Below are 18,242 nucleotides of genomic sequence, written 5' to 3'. Positions count from 1 at the left end.
ACATGGGGAAATTTTACACATACTCCTGCATCTGGTCTTTAAAATTCAGTTTTATTGTTTTGTGTGAATCACTGGTTTAAAACATGATTAAGTCAAGTACAAAGGATCAAGGATGAACTATGCTTTGATTTCCCGCTCTCCGTGCAGTGATTATGCACGTGCTCTGATTATGCACTCTGCTAGACTAAAAATCACTTCTCCCATGTTCTAAGACTCACACACTAAAGTTTTTATCCTCCAAATATATACACTATGATTTGCTTAAAATGATTTGGGTACTTCTTTTTTCTCAACTTGTCCCAGGGTAATGTTACTTTCTCAATCTCCTTTAAAGAAAAGGAAAAAACAAAACAAAACAAAAAAAAACTTTCTTACCTACTTTCTCTATTTATCTATTTACCTACCCACCTCTTTATAAGCAGATCCCATGCCCATTGTGGAGCCCAACACAGGACCTGAACTCACAAACCTGAGATCAAGACCTGTGCTGAGATCAAGAGTCAGACACTTAACTGACTAAGCCACCCAGGCACCCCTGAATCCCCTTTTTAATTAAGGGCTAAAACACAGACTTCTCATCAAAAGAGTAAGAGGACCAAAGCAGGGTGAGGGAACTTACCAGGAAGTATTTAAACCTCAAAATCACAAATTCCAAATTCATTAATTAGAAGGTTTTCACACAAAGTGTTCGACTCTGGGTTTTATAAAGAAAAATATAGAGGACTTGAAAGAGTTCAGAGTAGAATCACGAATGAAATAAGATTTATGAAGAAAAAGTGACCAATGTCCGTCATGCATTCTTCCGTCAATGAACATACACACTGAGTATCTTTTAATGAACCAGACACTATGCCAGACAGCAGAACTCCTCAAGTGGGGGTGGAGACAAAGCCTAGCTATTCTATAATACTATTTATAAGAGTACCTATATCAGGATGGCACATAGATTTCAATTTCCATGCTAATTCTGATCAAATGGCAGTGGTCAAGTCAAAACTCACAAAACACTGTCATGACTGATTAGCACTATTTGTCCCAAATGGGGAAGCTGCAGTACATACTTGTCTTCACTCTCATTATTACAAATGAATACTAATTTTCTAAGAGTCACATAAACAGAAGTATCCTGAATTTGTAAAGCACCTTTCTAAATAAATGTTTTTACGTATTAACTTAGATTGTGCTCAAAAACTTCTCCAGGGTAAGTCAGGCATTCATTTTGCTTTGTTGGAAACTAGAGCACAGAGAGTATAAGAAACAAGCCCATGGCAACACAGCTGAAGTTAATGGCAAAACTCTCTTACAGCCCAGGTTCCCTTATTCCTCAATAACCTGCTCTTGGCGTCTAAAGATTAGAACAGGATGGTGTCCACATGATCCCTATTTCCACAAAGGAAAAAAAGAAAAGGAAACTGGCTTAAACTATTATACAGATTTAAGTAAGACCCAGGGAAGAATTTTTTGACAGTGAAAGCTGCTTAAAAAAAAAAAAAAAAAAGCCTGCCATATTTAACTTTCTAAAGACCTTAAAAATTCTTTTATTTTGTTTTCCCCTGGGAAAAAATGTTAATTACTCCGAAGTCCTTCAAGAGGGATTATAGCATTATAGAGAGAGCATGGGTTTTAATTAGAGAGGCCTTGGTTTAAATGCCTATCAATTTACCAACTAGATAACTTTGGGCCCCATAGTTAACTTCCCTGGGCCAGCTCTAAACTGGAGATACTATTTTCCATCATGGGATTATCATAACTTACAACATTGCCTGGAGTTGTCTTCCCATCCTTTTAATCACAAAAACCCCATCATGTTTTTAATCCTAAAACCTTCAGAACTAAAAACAAATAATCCAATTAAAAATGGGCAAAAGCCTTGAACAGATATTTCTCCAAAGACAAAATATAGATGGGGAAAGACATGAAAAGACGCTCAACATCACTCAACCTCGGGGAAATACAAATCAAAACCACAATAAGACCATCTCACACCTGCCAGAATAGCTAAAATCAAAAAGGATAAAAAACTACACGTGTTGTATCATACTCAAAGGGTCTGTCCAACAAGAAGACCTAACAATTTTAAATATCTATGCCCCTAACATGGGTGGAGCCAACTATATAAACCAATTAATAACAAAATCAAAGAAATACATCAAGAATAATACAATAATAGTAGGGGACTTTAACACTCCCCTCACTGAAATGGACAGATCATCTAAGCAAAAGGTCAACAAGGAAATAAAGGCCTTAAATGACACACTGGGCCAGATGGACATCACAGATATATTCAGGACATTCCATCCCAAAATAACAGAATACACATTCTTCTCTAGTGCACATGGAACATTCTCCAGAATAGACCACATCCTGGGTCATAAATCAGGTCTCAACCGGTATCAAAAAATTGGGATCATTCCCTGCATATTTTCAGACCACAATGCTCTGAAGCTAGAACTCAATCACAAGAGGAAATTTGGAAAGAACCCAAATACATGGAGACTAAACAGCATCCTACTAAAGAATGAATGGGTCAACCAGGAAATTAAAGAAGAACTGAAAAAATTCATGGAAACAAGTGACAATGAAAACACAACGGACAAAGGCAGTCCTGAGAGGAAAATATATAGCAGTACAAGCCTTTCTCAAGAAACAAGAAAGGTCTCAAATACACAACCTAACCCTACACCTAAATGAGCTGGAGAAAGAACAACAAAGAAAGCCTAAACCCAGCAGGAGAAGAGAAATCATAAAGATCAGAGCAGAAATCAATGAAATAGAAACCAAAAAAACAATAGAACAAATCAACGAAACTAGGAGCTGGTTCTTTCAAAGAATTAACAAGATTGACAAACCCCTGGCCAGACTTACCAAAAAGAAAAGAGAAAGGACCCAAATAAATAAAATCATGAATGAAAGAGGAGAGATCACAACCAACACCAAAGAAATACAAACAATTATAAGAACATACTATGAGCAACTCTACGCCAACAAATTCGACAATCTGGAAGAAATGGATACATTTCTAGAGACATATAAACTACCACAACTGAACCGAGAAGAAATAGAAAACCTGAACGGACCCATAACCAGTTAGGAGATTGAAACAGTCATCTAAAATCTCCAAACAAACAAAAGTCCAGGGCCAGATGGCTTCCCAGGGGAATTCTATAAAACATTTAAAGAAGAATTAATTCCTATTCTCCTGAAACTGTTCCAAAAAATAGAAATGGAAGGAAAACTTCCAAACTCATTTCAGCATCACCTTGATCCCAAAACCAGACAAGGATCCCATCAAAAAAGAGAATTACAGACCAATATCCTTGATGAACACAGATGCGAAAATTCTCACCAAAATACTGGGCAATAGGATCCAACAGCACATTAAAAGGATTGTTCACTACGACCAAGTGGGATTTATTCCAGGGCTGCAAGGTTGGTTCAACATCCGCAAATCAATCAATGTGATACAACACATTAATAAAAGAAAGAACAAGAACTATATGATACTCTCAATAGATGCTGAAAAAGCATTTGACAAAGTACAGCATCCCTTCCTGATTAAAACTCTTCAAAGTGTAGGGATAGAGGGCACATACCTCAATATTATCAAAGCCATCTATGAAAAACCCACTGCAAATATCATTCTCAATGGAGAAAAACTGAAAGCTTTTCCGCTAAGGTCAGGAACACAGAAGGGATGCCGTTATCACCACTGCTATTCAACATAGTACTAGAAGTCCTTGCCTCAGCAATCAGACAACAGAAGAAATAAAAGGCATACAAATCGGCAAAGAAGAAGTCAAACTATCACTCTTTGCAGATGATATGATACTGTATGTGGAAAACCCAAAAGGCTCCACTCCAAAACTGCCAGAACTTGTACAGGAATTCAGTAAAGTGTCAGGATATAAAGTCAATGCACAGAAATCAGTTGCATTTCTCTACACCAACAACAAGACAGAAGAAAGAAAAATTAAGGAGTCAATCCCATTTACAATTGCACCCAAAACCGTAAGATACCTAGGAATAAACCTAACCAAAGAGGCAAAGAATCTATACTCAGAAAACTATAAAGTACTCATGAAAGAAATTGAGGAAGACACAAAGAAATGGAAAAATGTTCCATGCTCCTGGATTGGAAGAATAAATATTGTGAAAATGTCTATGCTACCTAAAGCAATCTACACATTTAATGCAATTCCTATCAAAGTACCATCCATTTTTTTCAAAGAAATGGAACAAATAATCCTAAAATTTATATGGAACCAGAAAAGACCTCGAATAGCCAAAGGAATATTGAAAAAGAAAGCCGAAGTTGGTGGCATCACAATCCCAGACTTCAAGCTCTATTACAAAGCTGTCATCATCAAGACAGTATGGTACCAGCACAAAAACAGACACATAGATCAATGGAACAGAATAGAGAGCCCAGAAATAGACCCTCAACTCTACGGTCAACTAATCTTCAACAAAGCAGGAAGGAATGTCCAATGGAAAAAAGACAGCCTCTTCAACAAATGGTGCTGGGAAAACTGGACAGCCACATGCAGAAAAATGAAATTGGACTATTTCCTTACACCACACACAAAAATAGACTCAAAATGGATGAAGGATCTCAACGTGAGAAAGGAATCCATCAAAATCCTTGAGGAGAACACAGGCAGCAACCTCTTCGACCTGAGCTGCAGTAACATCTTCCTAGGAACATCGCCAAAGGCAAGGGAAGCAAGGGCAAAAATGAACTATTGGGATTTTATCAAGATCAAAAGCTTTTGCACAGCAAAGGAAACAGTTAACAAAACCAAACGACAACTGACAGAATGGGAGAAGATATTTGCAAACGACATATCAGATAAAGGGATTTTGGGTATCCAAAATCTATAAAGAGCTTATCAAACTCAACATCCAAAGAACAAATAATCCAATCAAGAAATGGGCAGAGGACATGAATAGACATTTCTGCAAGGAAGACATCCAGATGGCCAACAGACACATGAAAAAATGCTCCACATCACTCTGCATCAGGGAAATACAAATCAAAACCACAATGAGATACCACCTCACACCAGTCAGAATGGCTAAAATTAACAAGTCAAGAAATGACAGATGCTGGCGAGGATGCAGAGAGAGGGGAACCCTCCGACACTGTTCGTGGAAATGCAAGCTGGTGCAACCACTCTGGAAAACAGTGTGGAGGTTCCTCAAAAAACTGAAAATAGAGCTACCCTATGACCCAGCGATTGCACTACTGGGTGTATATCCTAAAGATACAAACGTGGTGCTCCAAAGGGGCACATGCACCCGAATGTTTATAGCAGCAATGTCCACAATAGCCAAACTATGGAAAGAACCTAGGTGTCCATCAAAAGATGAATGGATAAAGAAGATGTGGTATATATATACAATGGAATACTATGTAGCCATCAAAAGAAATGAAATCTTGCCATTTGCAACGACGTGGATGGAACTAGAGGGTATTATGCTTAGCGAAATAAGTCAATCGGAGAAAGACAACTATCATATGATCTCCCTGATATGAGGAAGTGGAGATGCAATGTGGGGGGTTTGCGGGGTGGGAAAAGAAAAAATGAAAGAAGATGGGATTGGGAGGGAGACAAACCATGAAAGACTCAATCTCAAAAAACAGCCTGAGAGTTGCTGGGGGTAGGGGGGACAGACGAGGGTGGTGGGGATATGGACATTGGGGAGGGTATGTGCTATGATGAGTGCTGTGAAATGTGTAAACTTAGTGATTCACAGACCTGTACCCCTGGGGATAAAAATATATTATATGTTTATTTAAAAATTTTAAAATAAAAAAAAACTACACATGTTGGTAAGGATGTGGAGAAATAGGAACCCATGTGCACTGTTGGTGGGAATGCAAACTGGGGCAGCCACTGTGGAAGACAGTGTGGAGATTCCTTGAAACGTTAAAAATAGAACTACCATATGACCCAGTAATCACACAACTGGGTACTTACCCAAAGATTTTTAAAAAACACTAATTTGACAGGATACATGCACCCCTATGTTTATTGTAGCATTATTTACATTAGCCAAACTAAGAAGTAGCCTAAGCATCCATCAGTATTTATCCATCCATCAATGGATAAAGAAGAGGTGGTATATATATATACAATGGAGATTATTGAGCCATAAAAAAGGATGAAATCTTGCCATTTGCAACAACATGGACGGAGCTAGAGACTGTAATGCTAAAAGCAAAAGAATAGCATATGATTTTTCACTCATATGTGGAATTTAAGAAACAAACCAAAGGAACAAAGGGAGACAAACACTTGTCTCTTTTGAGACAAACCCAAAAAACAGATTCTTTTTTTTTTTTTTAATTTTATTTTTTATAAACATATATTTTTATCCCCAGGGGTACAGGTCTGTGAATCGCCAGGTTTACACACTTCACAGCACTCACCATAGCACATACCCTCCCCAATGTCCATAATCCCACCCCCCCAACCCCCCCTCCCCCCATTAACCCTCAGTTTGCCAAAAAACAGATTCTTAACTATAGAGAACAAACTGATGGTTACCAGAGGGGCGTGGCATGGCAGGGGGTGTGGGGGGGTGGGGGGGGAGAGATAGGTGAAATAGGTGGTGGAGATTAAGAGTACATTTATCTTGATGAGGACTGAGTAATGTATAGAACTACTGAATCACTGTATCCTACACCTGAAACAAATTTAACACTTCACATTATATTGGAATTTAAAAAAATTCTTCAGAACTGAAGTGAGAAGAGAAACAACTGCTTAAAATCATATTTTCTTTCTTACTCAAGGCAGATATCCTCACCTGATTTTAAGTCTTAAGTAAAGAACAAAATTTTTCCATCTGTCTAATTCTCCCGAATAAGAGCACAATGCTAGAGGACAGGTGCCTAGTGAAATGCCAAATAGAGTATTACAGGAAATTTAAAATAAAAAAAGTACTGATAAAAAATACTCACTGGAATCTGTGTTAGGCTCACCATACAAATAATATTTCCACTATCACTAAAAACAGCAGCAGCTAACATTCATCATACACTTATTACAGGCCGAGAGAAACAGGAGAGCACGCATTCTGATGGGTTCTGAAAATGACTAAGCATTCCTTGTGAATTATCCCATTTCATTTCCATTTTATGGATGAGGAAACAGAGGCCTCCAGAGAGTAAGTACTCTGCCCAAGGTCACACAGCCAGTAAACGGTAGAACTCAAGAGTAGACGTAGACAGTCTGATTACAGAATCTAATGTTACCCACTATGCTGTATGGACCCCTCCCCCTCCAGTAGAAGAAGATCTGGACAAAAAGAACTGTTCTGTTTAATACCTAAATGGTACTTTTAATTTCCACAGGAAAAGATACTTTTTTCCCTTTTTTTTTTTTTTTAAAGAAAAAACTCTTTAAGTGAGCAGTCTTGGGCTCCATGCAGGCAGGTACAAGAATATCTGCCTAATGCATAAAGAAGTCAGAAAGAGATATATCAGGAATTTTTCATATGCGTTTTCTCAGATATGAAGAATGGGAGAGCTCTGAAGCATAATAAAGAATATTCTATAATCTGTACAGCCTCAGCACCAATGGATAAGAAGAACTTATCACAGGGAGTCTCCATTCACAACTAAAGGCCTTCTTTAAAAAAGTAATTAACAGGATACTCACTGAGCGATTTTTACTTGCATCACTCAACTGCCCATTGGTTAAGTGAGTATTTAAAACAAATACTTCAAATGAAGCTGCATGCCACTGTGTTTACAGAAAAACAGAGAGCAGTCCTCCAGACGGTCCCTGTGCAGCATTCCTGCTGCAGTACACGGAGCATTCCGGTTAAGGTGACACACAGGGTAGGGAAGCATGAGACACTGCACAGTCAAATCTTCTCTCTCACTGAGCTTCTGAGATCATTGTGGTTATCACAGAGAAAGCACTTTCCTCAGAGATAACCAACTACTAAAGGGTCTTATGACACATTCACCTTTACTCTAGTTCTATTACTGCCATCTATAAAAAAAGTTTCTGAAAGGGCCTCTGAGTGAACATGTATTGGAAAAATCAAAACTGCCTCATTCTAATCATTAAGGCTTCAAAAATTAGTTGGGTTCCACACTGAAACTCTAGCACCTGCCATGACACACTCTGTCACTGGTTATCTGGCCAGTGCAGCTGAGAGTCCCCAAGCCGCCTGCTATCACCACAGCAGAGTGGACAGGAAGTATTAATGGCCTTGTTAGACCGGCAATAAACAAAGAGTTTGAAACTTCAATTCGTTTAATGGAAAAATGAAGTTACTTTTTGGTAAGTGGAATTTTCAGAATAAATTGCCTTTACAGATTCCACAGATCGTGAGCTAAGGCAATGAGACTGTCTAAAGCCTGCAAGGTTGATAAAAAGTACTTAAGTGTAAAGCCAGAATCCCAGGCCCTTACATATAAGTCAACAGCCTAGAAAGAGGGAAGAGAGAGATTTTAACCTCAATTCCAAACTATAGGGAAAGAAAAACCCTGCTGTGCATCAATGGAAATAATTTCTAAGAACTCATAGGTACTGCAAAATAATCAGAAGATAGATTTATCTAGATGTACTCTAATGGAGCCACTCAAGACTGTCTTTAGAGAAAAAAATACCTCCTATAGTTACTATCAACCATGTCAGTCGCTGGCTTTTCCTTAATCTGTCTTCTACCTGCAATCTAAATCATCAGATAATATGGCAATCATGGCCCTGTAAAACCAGAGCAAATGTTTAATGCCTGGGAGACTCCTATGTCTTCATAGGAAAATTCTGCTCAGACTTTGGAGCAAGAACTACAGAAAAAGCCATGGATGACGAGTTGAAAAAGCCGAACCTATCTCTTGGAAAACAACAGTTAAGAGCATGGATTAGGATGCCTTGTGTGTGGAACAGGAAGACAAATCCTGAAATGTCTTCCCCCTAAATATAAGGCATGAAAACAATTTCAATAAACTTGGGAGGCTTCTAGGAAATGGAAATGACAAAATGGAATGGGCTTCATTCATTTTTTTTAAACGCATGCCTTATAGTGAGCTCTATAGAACTAGAGAGGTCTAGAGAGCTAGAGAGGAACGCCATCACTTCAACTCACCTCGGGCTTCCTGCAGTTTCTTGAGCTCTGCTTCCCTTGCCGTTTTGCTCTGCTTACTTCGAACCCCAAGGGCACTGATGACTAACCTTCTGGCTAGGGCTGCTGAAGTTTCAGGACGCTCCTTTGCTGGCTGCAGGAACTCTGAACGGGAAAGGGGGGGAGTAGGAGGGAGTAAGAAGAGAAAGCACTCTAGCGCCAAATGATTTAACTCTGTAATTAACATATAAAACAGACTAACAAGGGCTGCCTTAGCAGTAATTAATATAGGCCAATAGATGATGATCAGAGGAAACTAGCACGGCAAAACACAAATAACCCTGGCTTCATTATCTATATTAACACAATTTCTACAGTGACCCTTGGAAACAGGTCAACACTGAGGTAAACCAGATAAGGATGTCATCAGAAAATGGTTGCTGCATTGACTGGCCATCTCTCTCTCTCTCTCTCTCTCTAAGTGGCTGCACAGATGCCTTATTTCCAACACAGCCTTTGTCTTTTCTTTAAAAACATACTTCCTGGGGCGCCTGGGTGGCTCAGTGGGTTAAGCCGCTGCCTTCGGCTCAGGTCATGATCCCAGGTCCTGGGTTCAAGCCCCACATCGGGCTTTCTGCTCAGCAGGGAGCCTGCTTCCTCCTCTCTCTCTGCCTGCCTCTCTGCCTACTTGTGATTTCTCTCTGTCAAATAAATAAATAAAATCTTTAAAAAAAAAAAAACAAAAAAAACATACTTCCTTTAACACTGAAAATAAAAGTGGTATGTCTTTAGAACTCCAGATGAGGTACAAGTGCTAGAAAAAACAATAACACAACTATCAACAAGAAAAAGCCCGAGATTATAGGCTCACCAGCATAAGCTCTAGCTTTGGCCTTGGCTGCTCTTGTGGCCTGTGACAAGGGCCGGATTTTCACCATGGTATGTTTACTACCCAGAGCATCACGAGCTGCAAAGAGGAATAAATACAAGAAAATAGAAGATATGAGGAAGAGTGATAAAAGGAAAATTTAAGGCTAGCTCTCAGAAAGTATTTCCTAGATGTCTAGATGTTCCGCCTTTTTTTTTTTTTCTCATGGCAAACAAAAGAGATGGTCAGCTCCAGAAAATCCATAAACAGCTTGGCAAGTGATTATTTTAGATCAGGGATCAACAAACGATGGTTCTGTGACCAAATCTAGCCATCCACCTCTTCTTGTAACATTTTACTGAAACAGAGCCACTTCTATTCATTTGAATACTGTTCAGGGATGCTTTCTTGTTACAACAGCAGAATTAAGTAGTGACTTTCCACCCTAAAATATTTACTACCTGGCCCTTTACAGTTTGCAGACCCCTATTCTAGGTGGTTCAGACAGGAACCAACATCTCTAACATCTTTGAATGCCTCTGCATCACATCTTTCATGAGGCTAATGATGTAAGTGAAAAGGAACCAGGTATTATAATCTCTCAGGATCAAGGCCCACTTCAAATTCATTTGTCTGGGTGGAAAAAAAAAATCACAACATTTTTAAGATTCAGTCACACTGGCTTCTTAAATTTCTACCTATAATCTGTTTATGTATGATCGTAACTGACAGTTACACAGCACGTAACCCTGGAAGGAGTTGGCTCTCTCTCCAAATTGCTATTGGATTAAGGTGAAAAGGGAGAGAAAAAGCACATTGGTACAAAGTACTATGCCTCAAAAACCTGTATCTGCCATTTACCTACACTGGCTGGATAACATGCCAGTTGGCTAGAATAAAAGGGAAATAAGAACAAGTAGCAAGAGAAAACAGACAATAAGGAAAGACCACAGAAATCCACTAGGTGAATACCTGTAATCGGACTGGAGAATACTCCTAGGGCATGTGTGTCATCCACCCATTTAATATCAAAACCTTTCTTTCTGCAACAAAACAACACAATTTTATTTCTTAAAATAAAATTTACTTTTATGAAACATCTTTCAAATAGAGTCTCATAAAGCATTTCATGATGAGATAAACACTCAACGAGCGCACAGGTGGAATGGGGATAATGACACAAAAAACAGCTTGGAGGACAGAAGAAGCCACTGAATTTTAAAAGCAATAATACCATCCTAAAGAACTACCTGGCAGTATTTTACATTCCCAGCCATTTATAGACATCAACTAATTAATCTCCACATGTCCCTTGGGGAGGTAAAGTATTTATCACACTATTCACAAGAGATGCTCTTATGGGCACAGAACAAGAAGAGGTGAAAGGAGGAAGCAGAGAAGGGGCAGAAGAATATTGGAAGAGGAGGTAGACAGGGAAGGTCACCTGGATTTAAGGCAAACAAACGTAGCCTCACGGACAGAGACAGAGAGGGAGACAGGTCATTCAAAGCAAGAAACAAGAAAGAAACCCCCCAAAAACAAAACAAACAAACAAAAAAATCCAAGAAATTGAGAAAAAAGACAACTATAATCAGAGAGGCTGACCTATTATTTCGAGTTGTAGAAAGGAAGTAAAGGGAGAACAGGAAAGAACTGTGGCAAACTCAGAAAAATTCAGGATAATTAAGATATCAAGATCAGAGAAACATTAGATGGGATTAGAATCAAAACAATGACCATTAAAAACACATTTATTTTGGAGCAGAGCTATTACATAGTGAACAGAAGGACTATCAAAATGATGGCATTAGTTTTTCAGCAGGGAACTTAAAAACTGCTCATACATTCAACATAGTTCTGTAGAAAGGACATGAGGTTGAGGGTCGGATACAAAAGGACTCAGGGCTCTGCCACCTTGAGTTCTTGGGCAGATTTAACTTCTCTTGAAGCTAGGTCTGCTTATCCGTAGAAATGGGCATAGCACCTTCCAAACAGAGTTATTGAAAATGGAAATGAGATCATCTATGACAAGGCAAAGAGCAGAGTGCTGAGGACTTACAGGCCTTTAATAAATGAATGGTGCTCATTACTTTTTATGACTAATAACAATATTCATTTGGAAGATTATTAATATTGATAAAAGATGGTGACTAAAATATAAAGTTGACTCGGGTATTTGACTCTCAGACATTATTATAGGCTTCTGCACCATGACCTTGACTTTATTTTTATAAAGCACTATAAAGAAAGAAAAAGAGACAACAGCTAAAATATCTTCCTTCAGTCAAGAAAAAAATTCCTTTGAGGAAAAAAGGAATGAAGGAGGCTTTGAAGGTTAGAGAATTTCCTGAATGTGAGGGTAAGTTTGACCATGGCTTAAAATGACCACAGGGGTTGGAGACCGAAAAAGTTCAATAGCAGAAGAGCCTGTCTGATAAGAGTTTACAAAAAGCTTAGAAAAAGACCTTAGATGCGATGTGGAGAGTCTTTTAGACTTTGGAATTTCATAATCCTTTAAAATGTTGCTCTTCTTTTGGGAATGTTTTTGGGTTTGATAGAAAAATGGTCTTGCAGGTAAGATTAGGAATAAAGCAAAAGTTAATTAATAATTCATAAGAATTAACTAGCCTTTAGTAGGAAATTCTAGATATCAATAAAACGAATCCTTGATTTTATAAATCATCATTACTAATAACAATCTAAGGTAGTACTAATTTGAGATTTAAGCTCATTGACTGGTTTTTAAAATCCATTAGGCACTTTATATGGAACAGGCCCTGATATAGGGTCTTAATATGTTAATGAATTTGACTGACTAACCAAACCTATACATTTAGCAGAAGTCTACAGAAAGATTAACTATTCTCTGGGATCCAGTTACCCCCTTATTTCTTTTAGCTATAGAACTGATATCCTCCTCCATCCAAATTTAAGTGAGGTACTTGGCTGCTAGCTAATTTTGCCTATTCTAAGAACTTCATAGAAAAACAGGGTGCTTTTTTAAAAGTTTGTATTTATTTGCAAGAAAGAGAGAAAATGAGCAGTTGGGGGGATGCAGAGGAATAGAGAAGCAGAATCCCTACTGAGCAGGGACCCCGATGCAGGGCTCTCTCCCGGGACCCAGAAATCATGACCTGAACTGAAGGCAGTCACTTAACCGACTGATTCACTCAGGTGCCCCATGTTTTCGTACATAAAATTTCACTGAATACAATCATGCTCATTTGTTTACATACTCTCTGTGGCTGCTTTTTATGCAATGATGGCAGAGTTGCCTAAAATATTTCCTATCTGGCTCTTTAAGAAAAAGTGGGAGGTTAAACCCTGATGCAGAATCTAACAAATTCAAGATCTACATGAACTGAATTTTAAATGTACATTTGTAGTATGAGACAAAAGACCTGGTTCATTTTTAGTATCAGGATGAGAATGTTAAAGTATAATCCTTCTTCGTATTGACTTTTCCCAGATCCTGAAGATCTTTTCTTCTTCTGAAGCTTATTTTTTATTGTTTCTTTATTCCTGAAGCTTGTTTTCTTCTTCTAAGCTAAAGATACAAAGGTATACTTGATTCTTTATCTTGTCCTATATGTGTAAGAATTATATACATAACAAGAGTTAATGGAATTGTTTTCAAACCCTTTATATCAGTTTTAATTTGTATTTTCATTACATAATTTACTAAAATTAAAACAATGAAAAATGAGTGTGAAAAAGAAAAGATGTTGTGTCTAAAAAAACTTAACTGAATGCTGTGGAACAGCAGAGAATGGTGAAGTCACTAAAAAATCCAAAAATGACTATCAATTATGTTTGGGCAAAACAGCTATAAAGGACAGGAAACATTTTAATCTACAAAGAGTAAGCACTCAGATGCCTCTAAAAAGGTACTTTAAAGTTCTCATTCCACTTTAGTTGATATATTATGAGGAAAACATACAAGAACTCTTCTATCAATAGACCAGTAACTTGAAAGAAAAAAAAAAGGCCTTGGCACCACATCAAAGACTGGCAAGTAACTAGACATTTATATGTGTTGTTAAAATAAACTAGTTGAGACACAGAACAATCATTTTTTATCATTCTCCACTTTACTATTTCTATCTCAGTGGTCAAAATAACCTCAAATCAGTAATTTAATTTACAGTGCTGCTGAACTCTTCGGGCCCTTGGTGCCTGGCAGAAGAAAACACGTATCCTCTCAGGAGAAATCCTCTTCTTCTACTGTAGACTTCAATTCCCACAAATAAAATTCCAAGGAAAACAGTTGGCTCACAATAAAAAATATTACTAAACCTGAGAATTTGCAGAAGCAGAACTAAAAAGACTTCAGGTAAAGGAATTACCAGACACAGACCATAGAAGGTCTATGTTTAACACATTTAAGAAATTTTTTAAATCTTGAAAATATTTTAGAAAAAACCAAGAAACTAAAAAATGACCACGCAGATTTTAAAGAGAAATAGAGAACTTAGAAAAATGAAAAACAAAAAATGAAATTTAAATATTCAATGGACAGATTTAACAGCAAATAAAACACAGCTGAAGAAAGAAATCAGTGAACTGGAAATCAGAGCTAAGGAAACGATTCAGAATGTAACAGAGACAAACACAAAAAATATAAAAGAGAGGTAACATTAGGATTAAGTGAGAAGGTCTAATATATATTTTCTGGACATCTTAGAGAACATAAAAGAGAAAGACTGACACAAAGGAACTACCTGAAGAGATAACTATGTGTTCTCCAAAACCAATGAAAAATACTTAGTGATTTAAGAAGCTCAAATACTCTCAAGAAGAATAAATTTTTAAAAACACAAAGCCACATCACACTAAAATGCACAATACAAGACAAAGAGAAACCCCTAAGAGCATCCAAAGAGAAAAGAGAGATTACATTCAGAAGCAACGGTTGTGAACTTTCAGCTTGCTTCTTATTTCCCACAGAGAAAGCCAGGAGATGGTAGAATAAATCTGTACATTTCTGAGAGAAAAATGACTGCCAACCTAGAATTCTATACCTAGCAAACATGTCTTTCAAAAACAAAGTTGAAATAATGCCATTAAAAAAACAAAACCCAACTGAGTTTGTTGACGGCTGACTGTTACTAAATTAAATGGTAAGAGTATGTTCCATGCAAAAAGGAAATGATTTCAGATGGAAGATATGAGCTGCAAGAGGTATAAATGAAGAACACAGAAACCAGATAAATCTGAATGCTGACTCTATAAAGGAGTAATAGCAAATAATGGAGTTTAAAAAGAAAAAATTTTTTTAAAAAATAGTCTCCATAGCATATAGTTGGGAGTGGTGGAAAGGGAGGGAATGGAATTGGGAAATGGAGTTAAAAAGCCCTTATAGTGTTTGGAAGACTGTAAAAACATTAACTTTAGCCATTGGTAAGTTAAGCATGCATTTTGTAATTTCTAAAGTAACCACCAAAGAATAGAAACAGAGTATCATTTCCAAACAAAATAGAATGAGAAAAAAATACCTCATCAATCCAAAAGAAGGCAAGAAAGAAGAGAAATAGATGAAACAAACACAAAAAAAGATGGCAGGCATACATCCAAATACATCAATAATTATAATAATTATAATTATAAATGGATTAAACACACCATGAAGACATCCAGAAGTCATAATCGAAGACACTCTTCTTAAATGCCCAAAATGGGGTCTAGAAAGACTATTTGGTATTTTTAAAGAACTTAGAAGACAGACTTGATACAGAAGATTTCTAATAGACTTGGAAAAAACAATAAACAAAACTGATGCTAAAATAAACAATAGGGAATATGTAAACAAGAGATGATTTTTCAGGAGACATCTTAAGAAAACTTCATCTCACCTTCCCAAACATGCCCAACTATTTGCAAATACTTACTGATAACTGCAGAAAACCCGCAGGAGGTCTTCAGTACGAAATTCTTGGGGGAAGTCATAAATTTCAATGACATGTGGAAATTCACAGTCACTGAGGTCAATATCAGAAACTTCATGGTTGTAATAATCAAATCTAGGTTCCTGGATGCTTTTTCTATTCTTCATATTCCCTGATAACTAGAGAAGAAGCATATAATTGACTGTTAAATCAAGCCAAAGCACTATAAAATATGCTACCATATATAAATGATCCTTCCTTGTCTCCATATTCCAATTCCTTAATCTTTAACAGTGTCTCTGTATTAATGCTACTCACAAATACAAATACAAATACACAAATACAATAATGACCAGGAGTCTATCATCCAGTTTATATTAACATGAAGAATACTTTAAAAAGGTGTTGAAATTCCAACAAAGATAGGCAATGCATGAAACTTAACTTGCATCTATCAACCAGAGTGTGAGAAAATGTAGACTGATTAATGAGGTGAGTTACAAATGGTACATCTTGGAAAATGAATTTCAGAAAATAGCTGAAGAGATGAATTAATAACATTTGTTTTATTTGGCCTTATTGATCAGGCTCATCTCATAGTTTCTTTTCTGGGAGTAAACAAAAACAAACAAGAAATTTTTAAAATGAAAACACTTTGTTAGCCTACCTTTTCTTACATGTAGCTTACAAAGGAATTTGTTAAGACAAATGTGAGTGGTCCAAGTAATTGTATTTAAGGTCTCTAACATGACAGCTACCTACAGGAATTCCCACATCGCAGATTAGTTAAAAAAAATTAACAGTAATGAAAAATACTCAAAATTCTACTATTCTAAAGAAAACTGAAGGCTATTCACTATTTCACGCTTCTGGAAGCAGAAGGGAAGGGGGAAAATGGAATATGGCATCAAAGCCAAGACAGTCCTTTGTCATTCACCTGTTATAAAACCTAGGGGCTAGTACTGATCACCCAAAGCCTTCAGACCTGAGAGTATCTTCTCCCTGTTAATCAGAAGTCCAACTAGCAGTGGTGGGCGGAGGGGGAGAGTTCAACTAGGTCTCTTCCAGCTTTTCCCTCGTTTATACTATGCCTTACTGCCCATCAAATGAGGAAATGAGAATTTGCAATGCCAAGGATACATCTCCTTTCCTTGCAGAAGTAAAAAATGGATTCAAGAATTTATTTGGGAGGAAGAGGAGAGGAAAAAGTGATATAGGTAGAATCAACAAAAATGTTTATTTATTGCTGTACCTCTAATTCCTTTTCTCCATTAAGCTTTAGTTTACATTTAAAAAAATAGGAATAATAATAGCACCTATACCTCACAGATAGGTGTGTAGATTAAATGATATGTAAGTGCTTAGCACACTCAGTATAATACTTATATAATACCTAAGTATTCAATGAATTCAACCCACTTAATTAAATTTTAACTGAGTGCTGAATGTATTACAGGCCAAGTGCCATATTATTTCCACTCTGCTTAGGATGTAGAAAGCTGGAAGAGAATTATTCCTTCCACCATAACAATGAGAAGATTAGGTGATCCATAAAATAGTAGCTTTTCTTGAACTCACCAGACCACTGAGCATGCGAGATGATCAAAAAAACTGAAATCCCAAGAGTGGCAAAATCCCTCCAAACAGAAACAGAACACAGAAACTGTTTTGCCACTGACAGATCATGGTCAAAGAAGTGGGCACTATAAAAGCGGGCAAGAAGAAATCAGCTAAACTTAACAAATCCTTAAAAGCCTAAAGTGGGCTGGTCTATCAGTTTAAGATAACTGTCCCAGAGACAAGGAAGGTCAGTAGTCATTTCCAACTCCATCCTTATGTCAGTGTCACACTGTCTTGATTACTGTAGTTTTTTAATAGGTTTTGAAATCAGAAAGTTTTATCTTCCTATTTTGTCCTGCTTTTTCAAAAATCATTTTGGCTATTCTAGTCTCTTGGATTTCCATATAAATCTGAGGATCAGTTTGCCAGTTTCTGCCCCAAATGGGGGGGGGGGGTAGCTGGGATTTGCTGAATATGTACATCAATTTGAGAAGTATCTCAACAGTAAAAAGAAAAGATGAACATGGGTAGCTTTCCGTTTACTTAGGTCTTCTTTAATTTCTTCCAACAATGTTTTGTAGTTTCTGGAGCACAAGTTTCATATTCCTTTTGTTAAATTTATTCCTAAATAGTTTTTAAACGCAATTGTAAATGGAACTGTTTTCCTAATTTCATTTTTGGATTTCTGGCATTAACTTTTTGAGGTACTTTGTAAAAAACAAAATAAGTCACTGCATGTCTGTGCATTTATAAACTGGGCCTAAATAATGCATTGTGAGACATAAACAATGCATGACTACAAAATGCCTTGGAATTATAAACCCTAAGAACTGATTATAAAGATG

At 37.1% G+C, this 18,242-nt stretch overlaps 1 protein-coding gene across 1 annotated transcript in view; it reads right to left on the bottom strand.

The window, feature by feature from the left end:
• Nucleotides 1-18,242, bottom strand: part of LOC111145340 (R3H domain and coiled-coil containing 1 like) — a 35,435-nt gene that overhangs the window by 4,737 nt on the left and 12,456 nt on the right. Inside the window, exons 2-5 of the mRNA XM_022500186.1 lie at nucleotides 15,841-16,016; nucleotides 10,925-10,995; nucleotides 9,956-10,051; nucleotides 9,109-9,249 (exon numbers count right to left, since the gene is read on the bottom strand). Of these exons, the coding sequence (XP_022355894.1) occupies nucleotides 9,109-9,249; nucleotides 9,956-10,051; nucleotides 10,925-10,995; nucleotides 15,841-16,016 (484 nt within the window). The remainder of the gene's footprint in view (nucleotides 1-9,108; nucleotides 9,250-9,955; nucleotides 10,052-10,924; nucleotides 10,996-15,840; nucleotides 16,017-18,242) is intronic.

This window comes from Enhydra lutris, unplaced genomic scaffold (genome assembly GCF_002288905.1).
Source record: "Enhydra lutris kenyoni isolate GAN:26980312 unplaced genomic scaffold, ASM228890v2 scaffoldscaffold12, whole genome shotgun sequence".
Lineage (NCBI taxonomy): Eukaryota > Metazoa > Chordata > Mammalia > Carnivora > Mustelidae > Enhydra > Enhydra lutris.
Note: the sequence above shows the minus strand (reverse complement) of the source record. Positions and strands in the feature narration are given on the sequence as shown.